The sequence below is a fragment of the Mangifera indica genome, chromosome 1, assembly GCF_011075055.1.
Source record: "Mangifera indica cultivar Alphonso chromosome 1, CATAS_Mindica_2.1, whole genome shotgun sequence".
In the NCBI taxonomy this organism is placed as follows: domain Eukaryota; kingdom Viridiplantae; phylum Streptophyta; class Magnoliopsida; order Sapindales; family Anacardiaceae; genus Mangifera; species Mangifera indica.
Window position 1 is genome coordinate 26,351,997 of NC_058137.1, and position 13,145 is coordinate 26,365,141.

At 35.0% G+C, this 13,145-nt stretch overlaps 4 protein-coding genes across 5 annotated transcripts; 2 read left to right on the top strand and 2 right to left on the bottom strand.

Moving 5' to 3' along the window:
- The first annotated feature begins 2,105 nt into the window (after positions 1–2,105).
- On the top strand, positions 2,106–3,535 carry LOC123225418 (stem-specific protein TSJT1). The gene is made up of 4 exons (XM_044649361.1): positions 2,106–2,427; positions 2,493–2,733; positions 2,835–2,955; positions 3,116–3,535. The coding sequence occupies exons 1-4, from the start codon at positions 2,216–2,218 to the stop codon at positions 3,304–3,306; spliced, it is 765 nt and encodes a 254-aa protein (XP_044505296.1). The 5' UTR covers positions 2,106–2,215; the 3' UTR covers positions 3,307–3,535.
- Positions 3,536–3,638: 103 nt separating this feature from the next.
- Positions 3,639–7,049, bottom strand: LOC123225408 (ribosome biogenesis protein BRX1 homolog 1-like). Its single transcript, XM_044649350.1, has 9 exons — positions 6,900–7,049; positions 6,612–6,811; positions 6,378–6,519; positions 5,750–5,828; positions 5,389–5,513; positions 4,664–4,765; positions 4,350–4,418; positions 4,171–4,269; positions 3,639–3,927 (listed from the first exon to the last, which is right to left on the bottom strand). Exons 2-9 carry the CDS (start codon positions 6,806–6,808, stop codon positions 3,796–3,798), a joined length of 945 nt encoding a protein of 314 aa, XP_044505285.1. The 5' UTR covers positions 6,809–6,811; positions 6,900–7,049; the 3' UTR covers positions 3,639–3,795.
- Positions 7,050–7,640: 591 nt separating this feature from the next.
- LOC123225382 (lanC-like protein GCR2) lies at positions 7,641–10,088 on the top strand. 2 transcript variants are annotated; one of them, XM_044649324.1, is made up of 6 exons: positions 7,641–7,896; positions 8,003–8,181; positions 8,637–8,751; positions 8,861–8,977; positions 9,068–9,382; positions 9,506–10,088. In XM_044649324.1, the coding sequence occupies exons 1-6, from the start codon at positions 7,753–7,755 to the stop codon at positions 9,842–9,844; spliced, it is 1,209 nt and encodes a 402-aa protein (XP_044505259.1). In that variant the 5' UTR covers positions 7,641–7,752; the 3' UTR covers positions 9,845–10,088. The 2 variants fall into 2 exon arrangements, with proteins under 2 accessions (XP_044505259.1, XP_044505265.1); XM_044649330.1 differs by having other exon boundaries at positions 7,642–7,896; positions 8,640–8,751.
- A 28-nt stretch (positions 10,089–10,116) lies between these two features.
- Positions 10,117–12,447, bottom strand: LOC123225398 (protochlorophyllide reductase, chloroplastic). The gene is made up of 5 exons (XM_044649340.1): positions 12,283–12,447; positions 12,075–12,173; positions 10,999–11,530; positions 10,550–10,908; positions 10,117–10,452 (listed from the first exon to the last, which is right to left on the bottom strand). The coding sequence occupies exons 1-5, from the start codon at positions 12,334–12,336 to the stop codon at positions 10,297–10,299; spliced, it is 1,200 nt and encodes a 399-aa protein (XP_044505275.1). The 5' UTR covers positions 12,337–12,447; the 3' UTR covers positions 10,117–10,296.
- Between the last annotated feature and the right edge of the window lie 698 nt (positions 12,448–13,145).

Genomic DNA, 13,145 nt, shown 5'->3' on the forward strand with positions numbered 1-13,145 from the left:
TCATCTTCGTTACAGATGAAAACATTCTTTATTCGAAGACACATTAGAAAAGGGGAGGGAGAGAGTGAAGCTGACTAGTGACGACATTAGAAAAAAGAGGGGGAAAAAAAAGAAACCCTAGGGAGAGAAATATAACATTTCAAAGTTTAATCATGAGAGAAATTATTAATTTTCTAAACCTATAAGGAAAGAGATAATGTTAACTGAGTCTGTTAATTTTAATACCTAACGAGTGAATGTTTGAATTTTCAATAGTTAATGCGTTCCATTTTGGGATGCAATAAACTTTGGGTGGGAATAAGTCCTTTCGCCTTTAGATTATATCTTAAACAATAAAACTATACCTATACATTTTTTTTATATATAATTTAAGCAATAAAACTATGTGTACCCACTTTGGGTACACAAATGTGTACACATTTATATGTGTCATTATGTGATTGAATGATTTTGAATTAAGAATAAAACAATAACCAATCATATGATGATACATATGAGTGTGTATATATTTGTGTACCCAAAGTGGGTACACATAGCATTGCTCATAATTTAAGTATACAGATAGTGTGTTATTATATTATTAAATAATTTTTAATTAAAAATAAATTAACATTCAATTACATAATGATATATTATTTATATATTTAAATTATATAACAAAAATATATACAAATGATTTCAATATTAAACCATCCCACGATTATGTTGCTTGGTTACGCATAATCTATATACCCATTTTGAATACATAAAATGGATATAAAAAATCATATGATCACATGATTGCACACTTTGAGTATATAAAATTGGTACAAATGATTGTACTCAATCACATAATTATATATTATCTATTTTGTATATTTAAAATATGTACATATAACATTGTTCTATTTTACAAAATTGGGTAATATTTAAAGGGCAAAGAACTATTTCTCACCCAAGTTTTAATTCAATTTTAAAATCATATATGTGGCTATGAAAAATCTAAATACCCACTCATACCTAACTGTTATTAAATTTTTCTATTAGAAATAAAGATAAAATTGTTATTTTACTGTTAATATTAGAAAAGATAAAATTCATTATATATTCTCTATAGGTTTTAAAAATTAACAATTTCATTATTGCCTGAAGTTTTCAAACTTTGAAAAGTAATATTTTCACCCCAAACCTAAGGTTTTCATATTTTTCAAATTCAACCGCCTCAAAACTTTCAAAAATAGTAATTTCACCATCACTTTTGAACTTCACTTTTTAGAATTTTTCCGACGTCTTCTTTAACGTTCTCCTTTGCTTGAACTGACGGTAAACACTAGTATGATGAAGAAATCTCCATCTCTTGGTCGCACCATATTTTTCCATCAACTCAAGTGAAAAAGGAGGTTGGAAGAGATGTTAAAAGCTAAAGTTTAAGTGTGAGGATAAAACTGTTGTTTTTAAAAGTTTTGGGGGCAAGCATAGTTTGAAAAAGATGAAAACCTTAGGTTTAGAAGAAAAATATTACTTTTCAAAGTTTAACAACTTTAAATAGGGGTGAAATTGTTAGTTTTTAAAATTTAAGAAAAACAATATAATGAATTTTATATCTTTTTAATATTAATAGTAAAATGATAATTTTATCTTATTTTTAATTAAAAATTTAATAATAATTAGACTATAAATAAATATTTAAAATTTTTAATTATTATAAATATGTTTTTAAAATTTAACTTAAAACTTAGAAAATAACCCTTTACCTAATATAAAGCTCTAGAACTTTAGCAAAAGATAAGAAAGTAAACGCATGATTGATTTCAGCAGCCGAATTATTCAAAAACAGGATGATTTCACCCACAGGATACTCACAAAAACGTTGGCTCCATCTTTCTTACCTGCTCACACTGAAATTCTTCTCTCTCCAAATTTCGGATAAAGCCAATCCTGCAAATCATATCCAGTTTCTTTTCTTTTTTAAAGAAATTGAAAATTCCTTACAGGAAGAAACTTCAGAAAATACAAAACTAGTAGAGCTCGCAGTAAGAGTGGGGTCCAGGGCATAGAAAGGAAGGAAGCTTACGCAATTATCACAAGAAAGAACCAGACAATCTTAAAGTGAGTAAGATAGAATACCTCCGAGTAAGAGATCCAATTATCCTTATCCATAATTACAATTCATCTTATAAATATCATAATCATCCATCTGAAATTATTTATCAAATTCGTGTAAATTTATTCAACCATGTTGGCAATTTTCCACAAGGCGTTTGCTCACCCGCCGGAGGAGCTCAACAGTCCGGCATCTCACAGTGGTTCCAGGAGGCCTAAACTTCCCCAAGAGACTCTCCAGGACTTCCTTTCTCATCACCCTCACAACACTTACTCTGTCAACTTCGGCCATGCAGCTGCTCTTGCTTATGTTCGCCCTGAAACCCCTTTATCTCATCATCAGAGGTATCTCATCTTTCAGTCACATTGTCATGTTTGCGATCCACTGCTTAATGTGAATGATTTTGCAGGTTGTTTTGTGGGTTTGACGACATGTATTGCGTGTTCATGGGGAGCTTGAACAACTTGAATTCACTCAATAGGCAATATGGTTTGTCCAAGGGAGGCAATGAGTCAATGCTTGTTATTGAAGCATATCGAACTCTTAGAGACAGAGGTCCATACCCTGCTGATCAGGTTGTTAAGGATCTTGAAGGAAGTTTTGCTTTTGTTGTTTATGATAGCAAGAGTGGTACTGTCTTTGCTGCACTGGTATGTATGTAAATGTCGAGTATTTTTTATGTTGTTCAGAAATTGAAATTTGAACAAGCTGAGAATAAATAGTAAGTGAATTTGTTTATAAATTGTTGCAGGGTTCTGATGGTGGAGTTAAACTCTACTGGGGTATTGCAGCTGATGGCTCTGTGGTGATTTCTGATAATTTAGAGGTCATAAAAGCCGGCTGTGCCAAGTCATTTGCTCCTTTTCCCACAGGTACCAATGAAAAAACATTTATGTACACAAGATTTTAAAACCATACTGGAGTCTTTGATTACTGTTCCGGTTATAGATAAAATCACCATATTGAAGTTTTTATGTAAAAGTGAAAAATGATGAAGTGGGTCTGATATGGATGGTGATGGTGGATATGCAGGGTTCATGTTTCACAGTGAGGGCGGATTGATGAGCTTTGAGCATCCAATGAACAAGATAAGGGCAATGCCAAGAATAGATAGTGAAGGAGTGCTGTGTGGAGCCAATTTCAAGGTTGATGTTTACACAAGGGTCAACAGTATTCCAAGGGTAGGAAGTGAAGCTGACTGGACTCAATGGGACTCACACTAGTAGTCTTTTATGTAACCATTTCACTGAAATCACCAGTTCTTTTTCTTCTTCTTTTATTTTCTCTTGAAGAATTTTCTGAAAGTTTTATTTGTAGTGGACTTGTGTGTGCATTTTCTGAATCAATCTTGTGTTGTAAACTTGTACTCCGCCAGAAAGTATAAAGATCAGCAACAATGTTTTAGTATTTGGAATAGAAACTTGTATATTAAAGGAAACTTCATTTTAGTAATTTTTCCAGTTATCCATCGTCCTCTCCTATTGTTTGCAGAAAATATCTGATCAATCATGCTATGTCAACAAGAAAAAGAACAAAACTGCAAATGACACCACAATGAATAACAGCATATAAATTTTACATTTAAAAAAGGGAATCAACTGAGGGTGATCAATTCTGTGTCAAAGATGGCAAGAAAAAATTGGCAAAATTTTCCATTTTATCTGGATACAAGTGGATGTAAATATAATGTCGAAAGGGGCACAAGATAAATTTCATTCTTTCCACATATCAGCAAATTCATCAGGCTCCAACGGATTTGCTAGCTGGTGCATCTTTCTCCTAGTCTTAGCTTTAACTTTCTTTGCATACTTCCCAGCCTTTTGCTTTTTCTCCAAAGCTCGAATCTGAAAGTAAATTATTTCAATTAAGGTAAATTTACATGAGGTAAGGATAAGAAAAAGAACAAGAACCATCAAAATCATAAAGATTGTAAACAATAACCAAATGGCCTTTACATGTAAAATCTCCGAGGGCATTACATTTTACTTGAAAGAATCCATGATACATTTGGAGTATTCTTTTACCATGAGGAAATTTTAATAGATTAAAGCCCCCAACAACTTTACACAAAGTTAAAATCAGCTAACCTGGTTTGGAGATACGTAAAATGGATTCTCATACAGTGTTGGACCTCCAAAGCTGCCACCAAATATCTTGATTGGATTCAAACAAAATCTTGGACCAACCTATATGACAACATTTTCCAAATTAACCACCATCACAAGAAATCAACCATGTAAAGCCAAAAGCATATCACAAGAAAAACCTCAACAAGAGTCATTTTATCCAGGCCTCCCCGAGCCACTTTATCTGATTCATTATGAGGAACAGTTATCTGTGAGACAAGCAAATAGACCATTGATATCGTGAGAGACAATTTCATCAAAAAAACAAAACCTTCATAACAATATTGGCTCAAAGATACAATAACTTTAAGAACTTTGAGAAATTATAATCAGCAATTTATAAAAGTTAACTTTATCATTTTCAACATGAGAGCAAAGAAGTGACTTATCACAGACAAGAAAAACCGACTGCAAAAAGCCATGAATAGTCATAAATATTTAGACTATTACCAACCTGATAATTGCGGAACCATACATGATCATCAACAATGGAAAAAGTAAACACATGATCATAATAAGGCTTAGATTTCCTGTGTTCCTTCGGAGTTCCAAATATCTAAAGCAGAAAAAAGAAAAAGACAATAAAGTCAGCTTATATTCAGAATGATAAAAAATGCCACAAAAAAACCATCTTGCAGATAATTGTATATGAATGACAAATATTGTAGTGGAAGATATAGATGAATTTCACACCTATGATACAATGATTAGTAATATGGATTCATGCAGGAATTTACCACTTGGTGTGGTGTCCTCAAAGCATCTCACAAACCATAAATGAAAGAGTCCCAATAAATGAGCTAAAATAAAGACATAATTAAATTTGGTCATACCATCCACACAGAGAACGAGAATACAGGTTCATGTTGTTGGTTTAACATGGGCATAAATTTTGGGGAGAAAATGTTAAAAGCATCACAATAATATGGATTTCAAGTATACCAAACATTTTAATCAATAATTTGCAAAGAAAATTTTCCCCACATCACTCACACTGGAATCAGTCAGATGTAATTTTCCAGAATAACAGCTATGAGGGAAAAAAAAAAAAAAGAAAAAGGAAAAGCACTGTATAAATATTCCCAGAGTAAGAAAGAAAGTTAATTTATCCATATGTGAACAAATATCAACAGCAAGAAAACTGCCTGCTTTGAAAGTTGGAAGTAGAAACCAGAATACCTGAATGATCATCTCCTTTATAAGCTTCCAGTGAGCATCATTATCAAAATTGGATGAGAAAGTCAATAGAGGACGCGACCCTTTAAGATGGTTTCCTGTAAGTTTCAGTTCCTCCATTGTGTGCACTAAAATGGCAAAACAATGTTTATTAACCAGCTCATATTTTTACATAATAACAACTACAACGACTAAAATATAGCTGAAAATGGGGTATATCAATCTGTACAATGAATTAATAAGAAATGCAAGAAGTTATGCCCATAATATGCAAATATTGATTACCAATGCAAGAGGCTCTTCCTATAACGCAGTCAGATGCTCTAATAACAATATCAGTATAAATCTGAAAGACAAGAATTACCGGCGTTTACTAAAAATTTCACAGATGGGCCATTGGGGCACTTTGCCATCCAAAGATACAGGTCTTTATGTTTCCTGCACTGTAGTAGATAGGTTAAAAGAAGAGAGTATTAGTCATCAAATTCAAATATATATTAAAACAAACCTACACCCCATGTTGCAACTTTAAAAATCAAACATTCACTCAAGTTCAGAATACCACAATTAGATCTCTTGCAGTGTAGCAAGAAGACCTCCTCATACCAACATTGTTGAGATCTATTTAATTTGTGTTTCAGCATGGGGAATATCGGGGTGCATACATGTGCTTAAAAGACATTGCTAGAAAAAATCAATACTGAATAGTCAGTCCCAAAATTCATTTCCCCTGACTTATGATATGATAACTGTATCCATCAAATCATATCTAAGCGAAACATTAAACTTCAGTTCTTCCTCCAAATTATACGCCACATACAGGACAATTATAATAAATCTATGATACAAAATATAATTTAAGTTCAACACAAGCTCTTGATTTCTGATATTTTAATAAATTTTGGAATAGAAGCTAAACCTTCAAGTCAAATATTCTAACCAAAAAAAAAAAAAAACGTAGAAACTCGAAATTCATAAGACCTTAAATTTACCTCAAAAAACAAACAGGAAGAACAGCTCTTAAGCTCAACAAGCTCATTCAAGGTAGCACCTTTACTACTTTTAGATTCAACCTTGTTATCCTTCTTACAATGAGGCAAAAGTGACACCACATTCAACATCAAATGCCTATACCTAAAAAAAATCACAAAATGAAACCGACCCATTAATCATTTACCCTTCATAAACAAAATCAATACCGGAGAAAAATCAATAAAATCTCTAACCTGAAATTGATTCTGCGTGAACAAGTCACCAAAACCTTTTCTTTGTTTCTAAAGACACCTGGGGCATCAGTTTCTTTGACTTCAGGCTTATCTTTCCACCCCAAAAGCGTTCTTTTAGGTCGCTCTTCGGTAGAATCATCGTCCTTCTTTGTGGGTTCAACAGCGTTGGTTTCACTGTGCTTTCGCTTCTTCCCCATCCTCTGCAAAAATGAAAAGAATGTGAAGAGTTTAAAAGTGAAGAAGAATTATGAGATATTAAAGAGTAGATGCGTTTGAAGAGCGTTTTACTTTGAATTGGCTGCTGCACTTCGAGAGTTTGAAGAGGTTTAAATCCTTGTTAAACCTAGGGAAGTCGGGAGGAGAAAACGTTCGATGGGTTTGGGCCTTTTATTGGTCCCTTTTTCCAGCACTTGGTCTCTTTCTAGGCCCAATAATAAAAAAATAAAACCTAAGAATTAATAAATTTGATAAAATATTAAAATCTTTTTAAAATTTTATTATATTTATAAAATTTTAACTTATTTAATATAATAATTATAAAATTAATTATTATATTTTAGAATTATTCTTTTGTAAAGAGTTGTTTATCTATTTAATATGAACAAAACTTGTTTAAAAAAATAATAAATAAAAAATAGAAACAAAATTTCAAGAATTGAGATATAATGGAAATTAATTAAAATAACATTTTTAATGTATCTAAATGACTTTCATCAACTTTTTACTATCAAAAAATTTATCATATGGAATGATTGGTTTTTACCTTTTACAAACAAATTATCCTTTATTATAATTAATAAATAATTTTTATTAATTAATTTTTTTAATAAATGAAATTTTAGATTAAAAAATTTAATAGTGTTATGAACATATATTTTAATTATATAAATAAATATATATTAAAATATATTATTTTATAATTTTTAATTTTTAATTAAAAATAAAATAATACATAATTATATAATAACACAAAAAAATATATATTTATTTATATTTTCCAAATAGATAATGATGGAAATATAAAAATCAGACTCGCCTACATCTGTCGTGTGACATCTCACATTCAGTTCGGACACTTCTGGATTTCTGCAAAACTCCAGGTGCTTCAACTCCACGCGTGATCTAGCAACAAGAAGAAGCAATGGCCGATCGTTTCTTTCCCAATGAAATACCACCAGAAGCATCGCCTACACCACAAGAGGACTCTCTCTCCAAACTCCTCTCTCTTCCATACACAACTCTTTCGGATAAACTCAAGACCTCAGCTCTTCATCTCAAACAAACCGTACTACTTCCATGATTTTCATTTTCACTCGAAATCTCTTCTGGGTTTTGTTTATACAACCTCAAAATGACTGAAGTTTTTTTTTTTCCCCCTTTAAATTGTTTAGATTGTGAATGAGACGTGGGGATCGAGTGGAAAGCGTGTGAAAGATTACACCTTGTACACGGGTGCTCTTGGCACTGCTTATTTGCTGTTTAAAGCTTATCAAATTACCAATAGTGAGAGTGATCTTAAATTGTGCTCTGACATTGTTAAGGCTTGTGATTCTGCTTCTAAAGATTCAGGGTACTTTCTCTTTACTCTTTTTAGTGCTTCAAATGTACATGTTTGAATGACTTATTTTGTGAAGATTGTGACTCTTTTATGTTCAAATTGTTGGGGAAGTTAAATAAAAGCTAGCAAATTTATTTCCTGCAAGGATCAAAATAAAAAAGTTAGTCATATGATTAGCGGAGATGCGTTCATACTGGGTGAAACTAGATATCCCTGATTGAGATGCAGCTTCTTGTTTAATACTTCATGGAAATGAAAAAATTTAATCAGTAGGTTTTGCATATGTTGTGAGAAGAATTGCAAATTCAACCACATGTTATCACAAGGCAGAACAACACTTGCCAAAGAGAAATGAAAGAAACAGATAGGGTTCTTACTTGGTGTGTTCGATCGCATAATAACTGGCACACCATAAGAGAAGACTGATCTGATTTTGTTTGTATTCATTGTTGTCTGATGAATGTAAGTAGGCATGTGACATTCATATGTGGGCGGGCTGGTGTTTGCGCTCTTGGTGCTGTTGTAGCGAAGCATGCTGGTGACGAGAAGCTACTTAAGTACTACATAACACAGTTTAAGGAGGTATTATCGGGGTTTTTTATTTTTCCTATCCTGATGACTTTGTTCCCCCTTAACTTGAATTTTATTTGATTGTATTGCTTTTGAGATTCAAATTTTCTCCTGAAAGCAGATCAAACTCAATAGTTATTTGCCTAATGAGTTATTATATGGGAGAGTGGGGTTCTTATGGGCTTGTTCTTTCTTAAACAAGCATATTGGTAAAGACACAATATCTACTACCTGTATGGTAAGATATTTTTGTTCCTTTTCCTCCAAATTTATTGTACTTAAGAGGATCGAATCAGTTCTTATTTTAATTGGATTAATATTTGTATAGAGGGCAGTTGTTGATGAAATTATAAAGGCTGGCAGAAGATTGGCTAGTAAGGGAAGATGTCCATTGATGTATGAATGGCATGGAAAGAAGTACTGGGGCGCTGCCCATGGCCTGGCAGGGATTATGCATGTTTTGATGGACATGGAATTGAAGCCTGGTGAGATGGAGGATGTCAAGAATACACTTCGCTACATGATAAAGAACCGTTTCTGCAGTGGCAACTATCCTTCAAGTGAAGGAAGTGAATCAGACCGTCTTGTGCATTGGTGCCATGGCGCTCCTGGAGTCACTCTTACCCTTGTGAAAGCAGCTCAGGTAACCCTTATTAGCTTTTTAACTACTAATTGGTCAGATTAGCAACATGCTTTGTTTATGCATTACCTATAACCCTTTTCAGCCTTTTGTTTTCATAACTCTTAACCATATGTAAATTTTCAGGTTTTTGGAGACACAGAATTTGTGCAAGCAGCTGTGGATGCAGGGGAGATAGTATGGCAGCGGGGTCTGCTTAAACGAGTTGGCATCTGTCATGGTATCAGTGGAAACACCTACATTTTTCTGGCGCTCTGCCGATTGACTGGCAATGTCGAGTACCTGTACAGGGCTAAAGCATTTGCTTGCTTTCTATTTGATAGAGCACAAAAATTGATTTCAGAAGGGAAGATGCATGGAGGTGATCGCCCCTATTCACTGTTTGAAGGCATTGGAGGAATGGCTTATCTTTTTCTGGATATGATTGAATCGTCCACAGCTAGGTTCCCAGCTTATGAACTCTAATTTTCTTGCTGGGAAAACAGTGAAGACATCTACAATAACACCTTTTTTCTTCTTCTTTGGGTGGAACCTAACTAGTGTAGTAAGCCTTGGGTCTATGTAAAGTAAACAAAAATACCCAATTTTGCATTGACATCCTTCTTCATACACTGATTCAGCTTTGCGAACGTTGTTTAGTCAAAATTCTAATGTTTTGAAAGACCTTGCAAAGTTGGAAGTACAATGAACATGAACATAATTGATGCCATTTCCGTTTCATTCCAACACCGCAAAAGTAACCTTGCATACGGCAACAAGGGTGAGCAATTTTATTCTGGTTTTTAAATCACAAGTCATCTACATCTGAAGGGAAAAAACTGCTTACAAAAATCCAAATTCCGTAGAACACAATAGACCTGAAAGTTCATCATTCTCTCCCATGGCACAGATCAGTAAAACAGAACCCAAGTTCTTATTTAAGCCAAACCAACAAGTTTCTCAGTGATCTCCCACACTTTACGTGCCTTCTCTTCGTCACTAGCTTCTTGAGACAACTGATTCTCAAATGAAGCTGAGTTCTTGTTCCAGCTCCAGTAAACACCGGATTTTGTCAAACTTGGATCGCTCACAACCTGACAGAAGCAACGAGTTAAGATCATTCACACAATTTCAAGGCAATCATAATATCTGTCGGACAAAATTGCAGATAAAGGGCAATTTTTTTTTTACCTGTGCAAGCCTTTTTCCAGCTTCATCTTCAGATACAAAGCCCTTGGTGATGTACTTCTGGAATGGAGGGAAGAGAAACCTGAACAAGGGAATGTGCTCCCTGAACAAGCCTGTTGTGGCAATGCAACCAGGGTAAAGGGAAGCAAATGTTATTCCGGTTTCCTCATGGAACCGCCTATGGAACTCTTGCATTGTGAGCATGTTGCAGACTTTGCTGTCTTTGTAGGCCTTGGCACCATCAAATTCTCCACCATCAATCATGGATGAGGAGTTAAGCCCATTTAAACCCCCGGCAAGCCCCCGCAAATCCCCAAGGTTGGCCTTAGGAGGTACATTGCCAGCTAAGGTGTTTGTATTTCCTGATAAAATTATAATTACAGTTAGTACCCTAATACCTTATTTTTTATACTTCAATATATGTACATGCTAACTTCCATGTGAATTAATACCTGTAATTGAGCCAACAATGATTAGGCGCTTTGATGGGTAATCGGATTGCTTCATGTCATCAAGCAACAACCGTGAAAGGAGGAAGTGACCAAGATGGTTAGTTCCAACGCTAAGCTCAAACCCTTCAGCAGTAAATGAAGGCTCTTTAGCAGTTGGCTGGTAAACAGCAGCATTGCAAACCAGCACATCAAGAGGCCGGCCTGATCGCCTGAAGTTATCAACAAATTGGCGGACACTATCAAGCGAAGCAAGATCCAAATGCATAATTGTGTAGTTTTCCTTAGCTATGCCAGCTGATTTAGCAGCTCTTTCAGCCTTGAGGAAGTCCCTGCAGGCCATAATTACATGCCATTTCCCGGTTTCAGCTAGTGCCTTAGCTGTGGCAAGACCCAATCCAGAGGAGGCGCCAGTGATGACAACACTGCCTTTTCTTAGAGTTTTCTTCCCTTGTGGAGCAGCTACATTGACTGCTGGAGTGGCGGTAGCTGATGTTTGAGCTCTTATGGCGCCTATTCTTTGGTTGAATTCCCTCTGCAGTGAAAATCCAAACATATATAGAAACTATCTGAATATGTCAAATGCATTCATCTTTACATGTTAAGAAACAATGTGCAATGACTCCACTTGGCAAATTCCGCAATGCCAGCACAGCTTGGTAAGTCAACAAGAAGCACAAAGTGTTAATGAATCCATGCCCTCAACTTAATTTTCTGCTATTAAGACATTAAAATTCCAAATTCTTGAAAAATCGATAGCTTCAAGCTAAATTTCTTGCCACAGTTCAAATTCTTATAGTTTCTATTTGCATGTCTGACTAATTTATGCCTATAATCTTGAAAAGAGTAGTTGTAGCGGTTCAATTATCATTTCCTTTTCCATCAACATCATCACAAAAAAGTTGAAATTTACGTGAACCTTGAATTTGACTGTGATAGAACTGTCATCCATATGTCCAACTTATTTATGAGGCACAATTCAAACAAAACATACTGATTTGTCGGTCCAATTCAAGGCTATTCACAACAACCAAGACAAAAAGCCAAAAGGGAACTGAATTCTGGGACTGGTAAACTACCTTGCATCTCAACGCAGAACAGCCGAAGTCAGATCTGGCATGGTCTGAAAGTGAAACTCCAAAAAGGCTTGAGTCCTTGAAAGATGCAGTAGACTTTCCCTGCATGCAACAATCAAACATACCAAAATGTCAACCATTTTCATTCCTTTCTTTCTCCTTCTTCATAATAAACAGGAAGCCCATCATCAAAACAAAAGCAAAAACAAACCTCTTTGGGGATGTAGAAAGCAGAGGCAACCAAAGAAGCAGCCTGGAAAGCCATTTGAAAAGGGTGTTTCAATTTAATGCTAAGGATATTTTCGGCTGACAGTGCAGTGGAGCTGAGAGCTTAGTGGTAGAAGAAATAGAAGAGGTTGAAAGAGATATTAAAGCGACTTGTATATATAGGAAGAAGCTGCATGGTTTGTGACAAAAAAGAGTAATGTAATTGGATAAGACAGGCAGAGAAGATAAGATAAATTGCAGAACAAGTATCTGCTATATCAATTCTAGGCCACCAATGAGGTTTCAGGTTTTGGATTTCCAGATGGCCAAACGACTATTTCCCACCCAAGGTTTAGCGTTTTCTCAAAAGTCCCCCCTTTAACTATGGAAACACCAAACACCCACCTATGGCCGGTTAGATTTAACCAAACCCTAACGGCTGAAAATTTTATCTCCTTTTGCTCCCCTAAACTTTAAAAACTGAAATTTTCCCCCCGCCTAAGTTTTAAAAAATGGCAGTTTCACCCTAGGGTTTGGTTTTGAAATCTCCGGCGACCTCTCCGGCTCCGTTGCCGACGGCCGCTCCCTCCCGAAGCAACCTCTCCTTCCGGCGATCTCTTTCCTCCCATTTGGAGGTCCGATCGACGCCCGGAGACGTCGTGGGAGACGAAGCAACGGAGCCGAAGAGGTCGCCGGAGATTTCAAAACAAACCCTAGGGTGAAACTGCCATTTTTTAAAACTTAGGGTGGGGGAAAATTTTAGTTTTTAAAGTTTAGGGGGGCGAAATAGATTCTATTTTAGTTTATTTTTAATATTATAGCCAAAATGACGATTTTACCCCTACCACCGTTAGGGTTTGGTTAAAT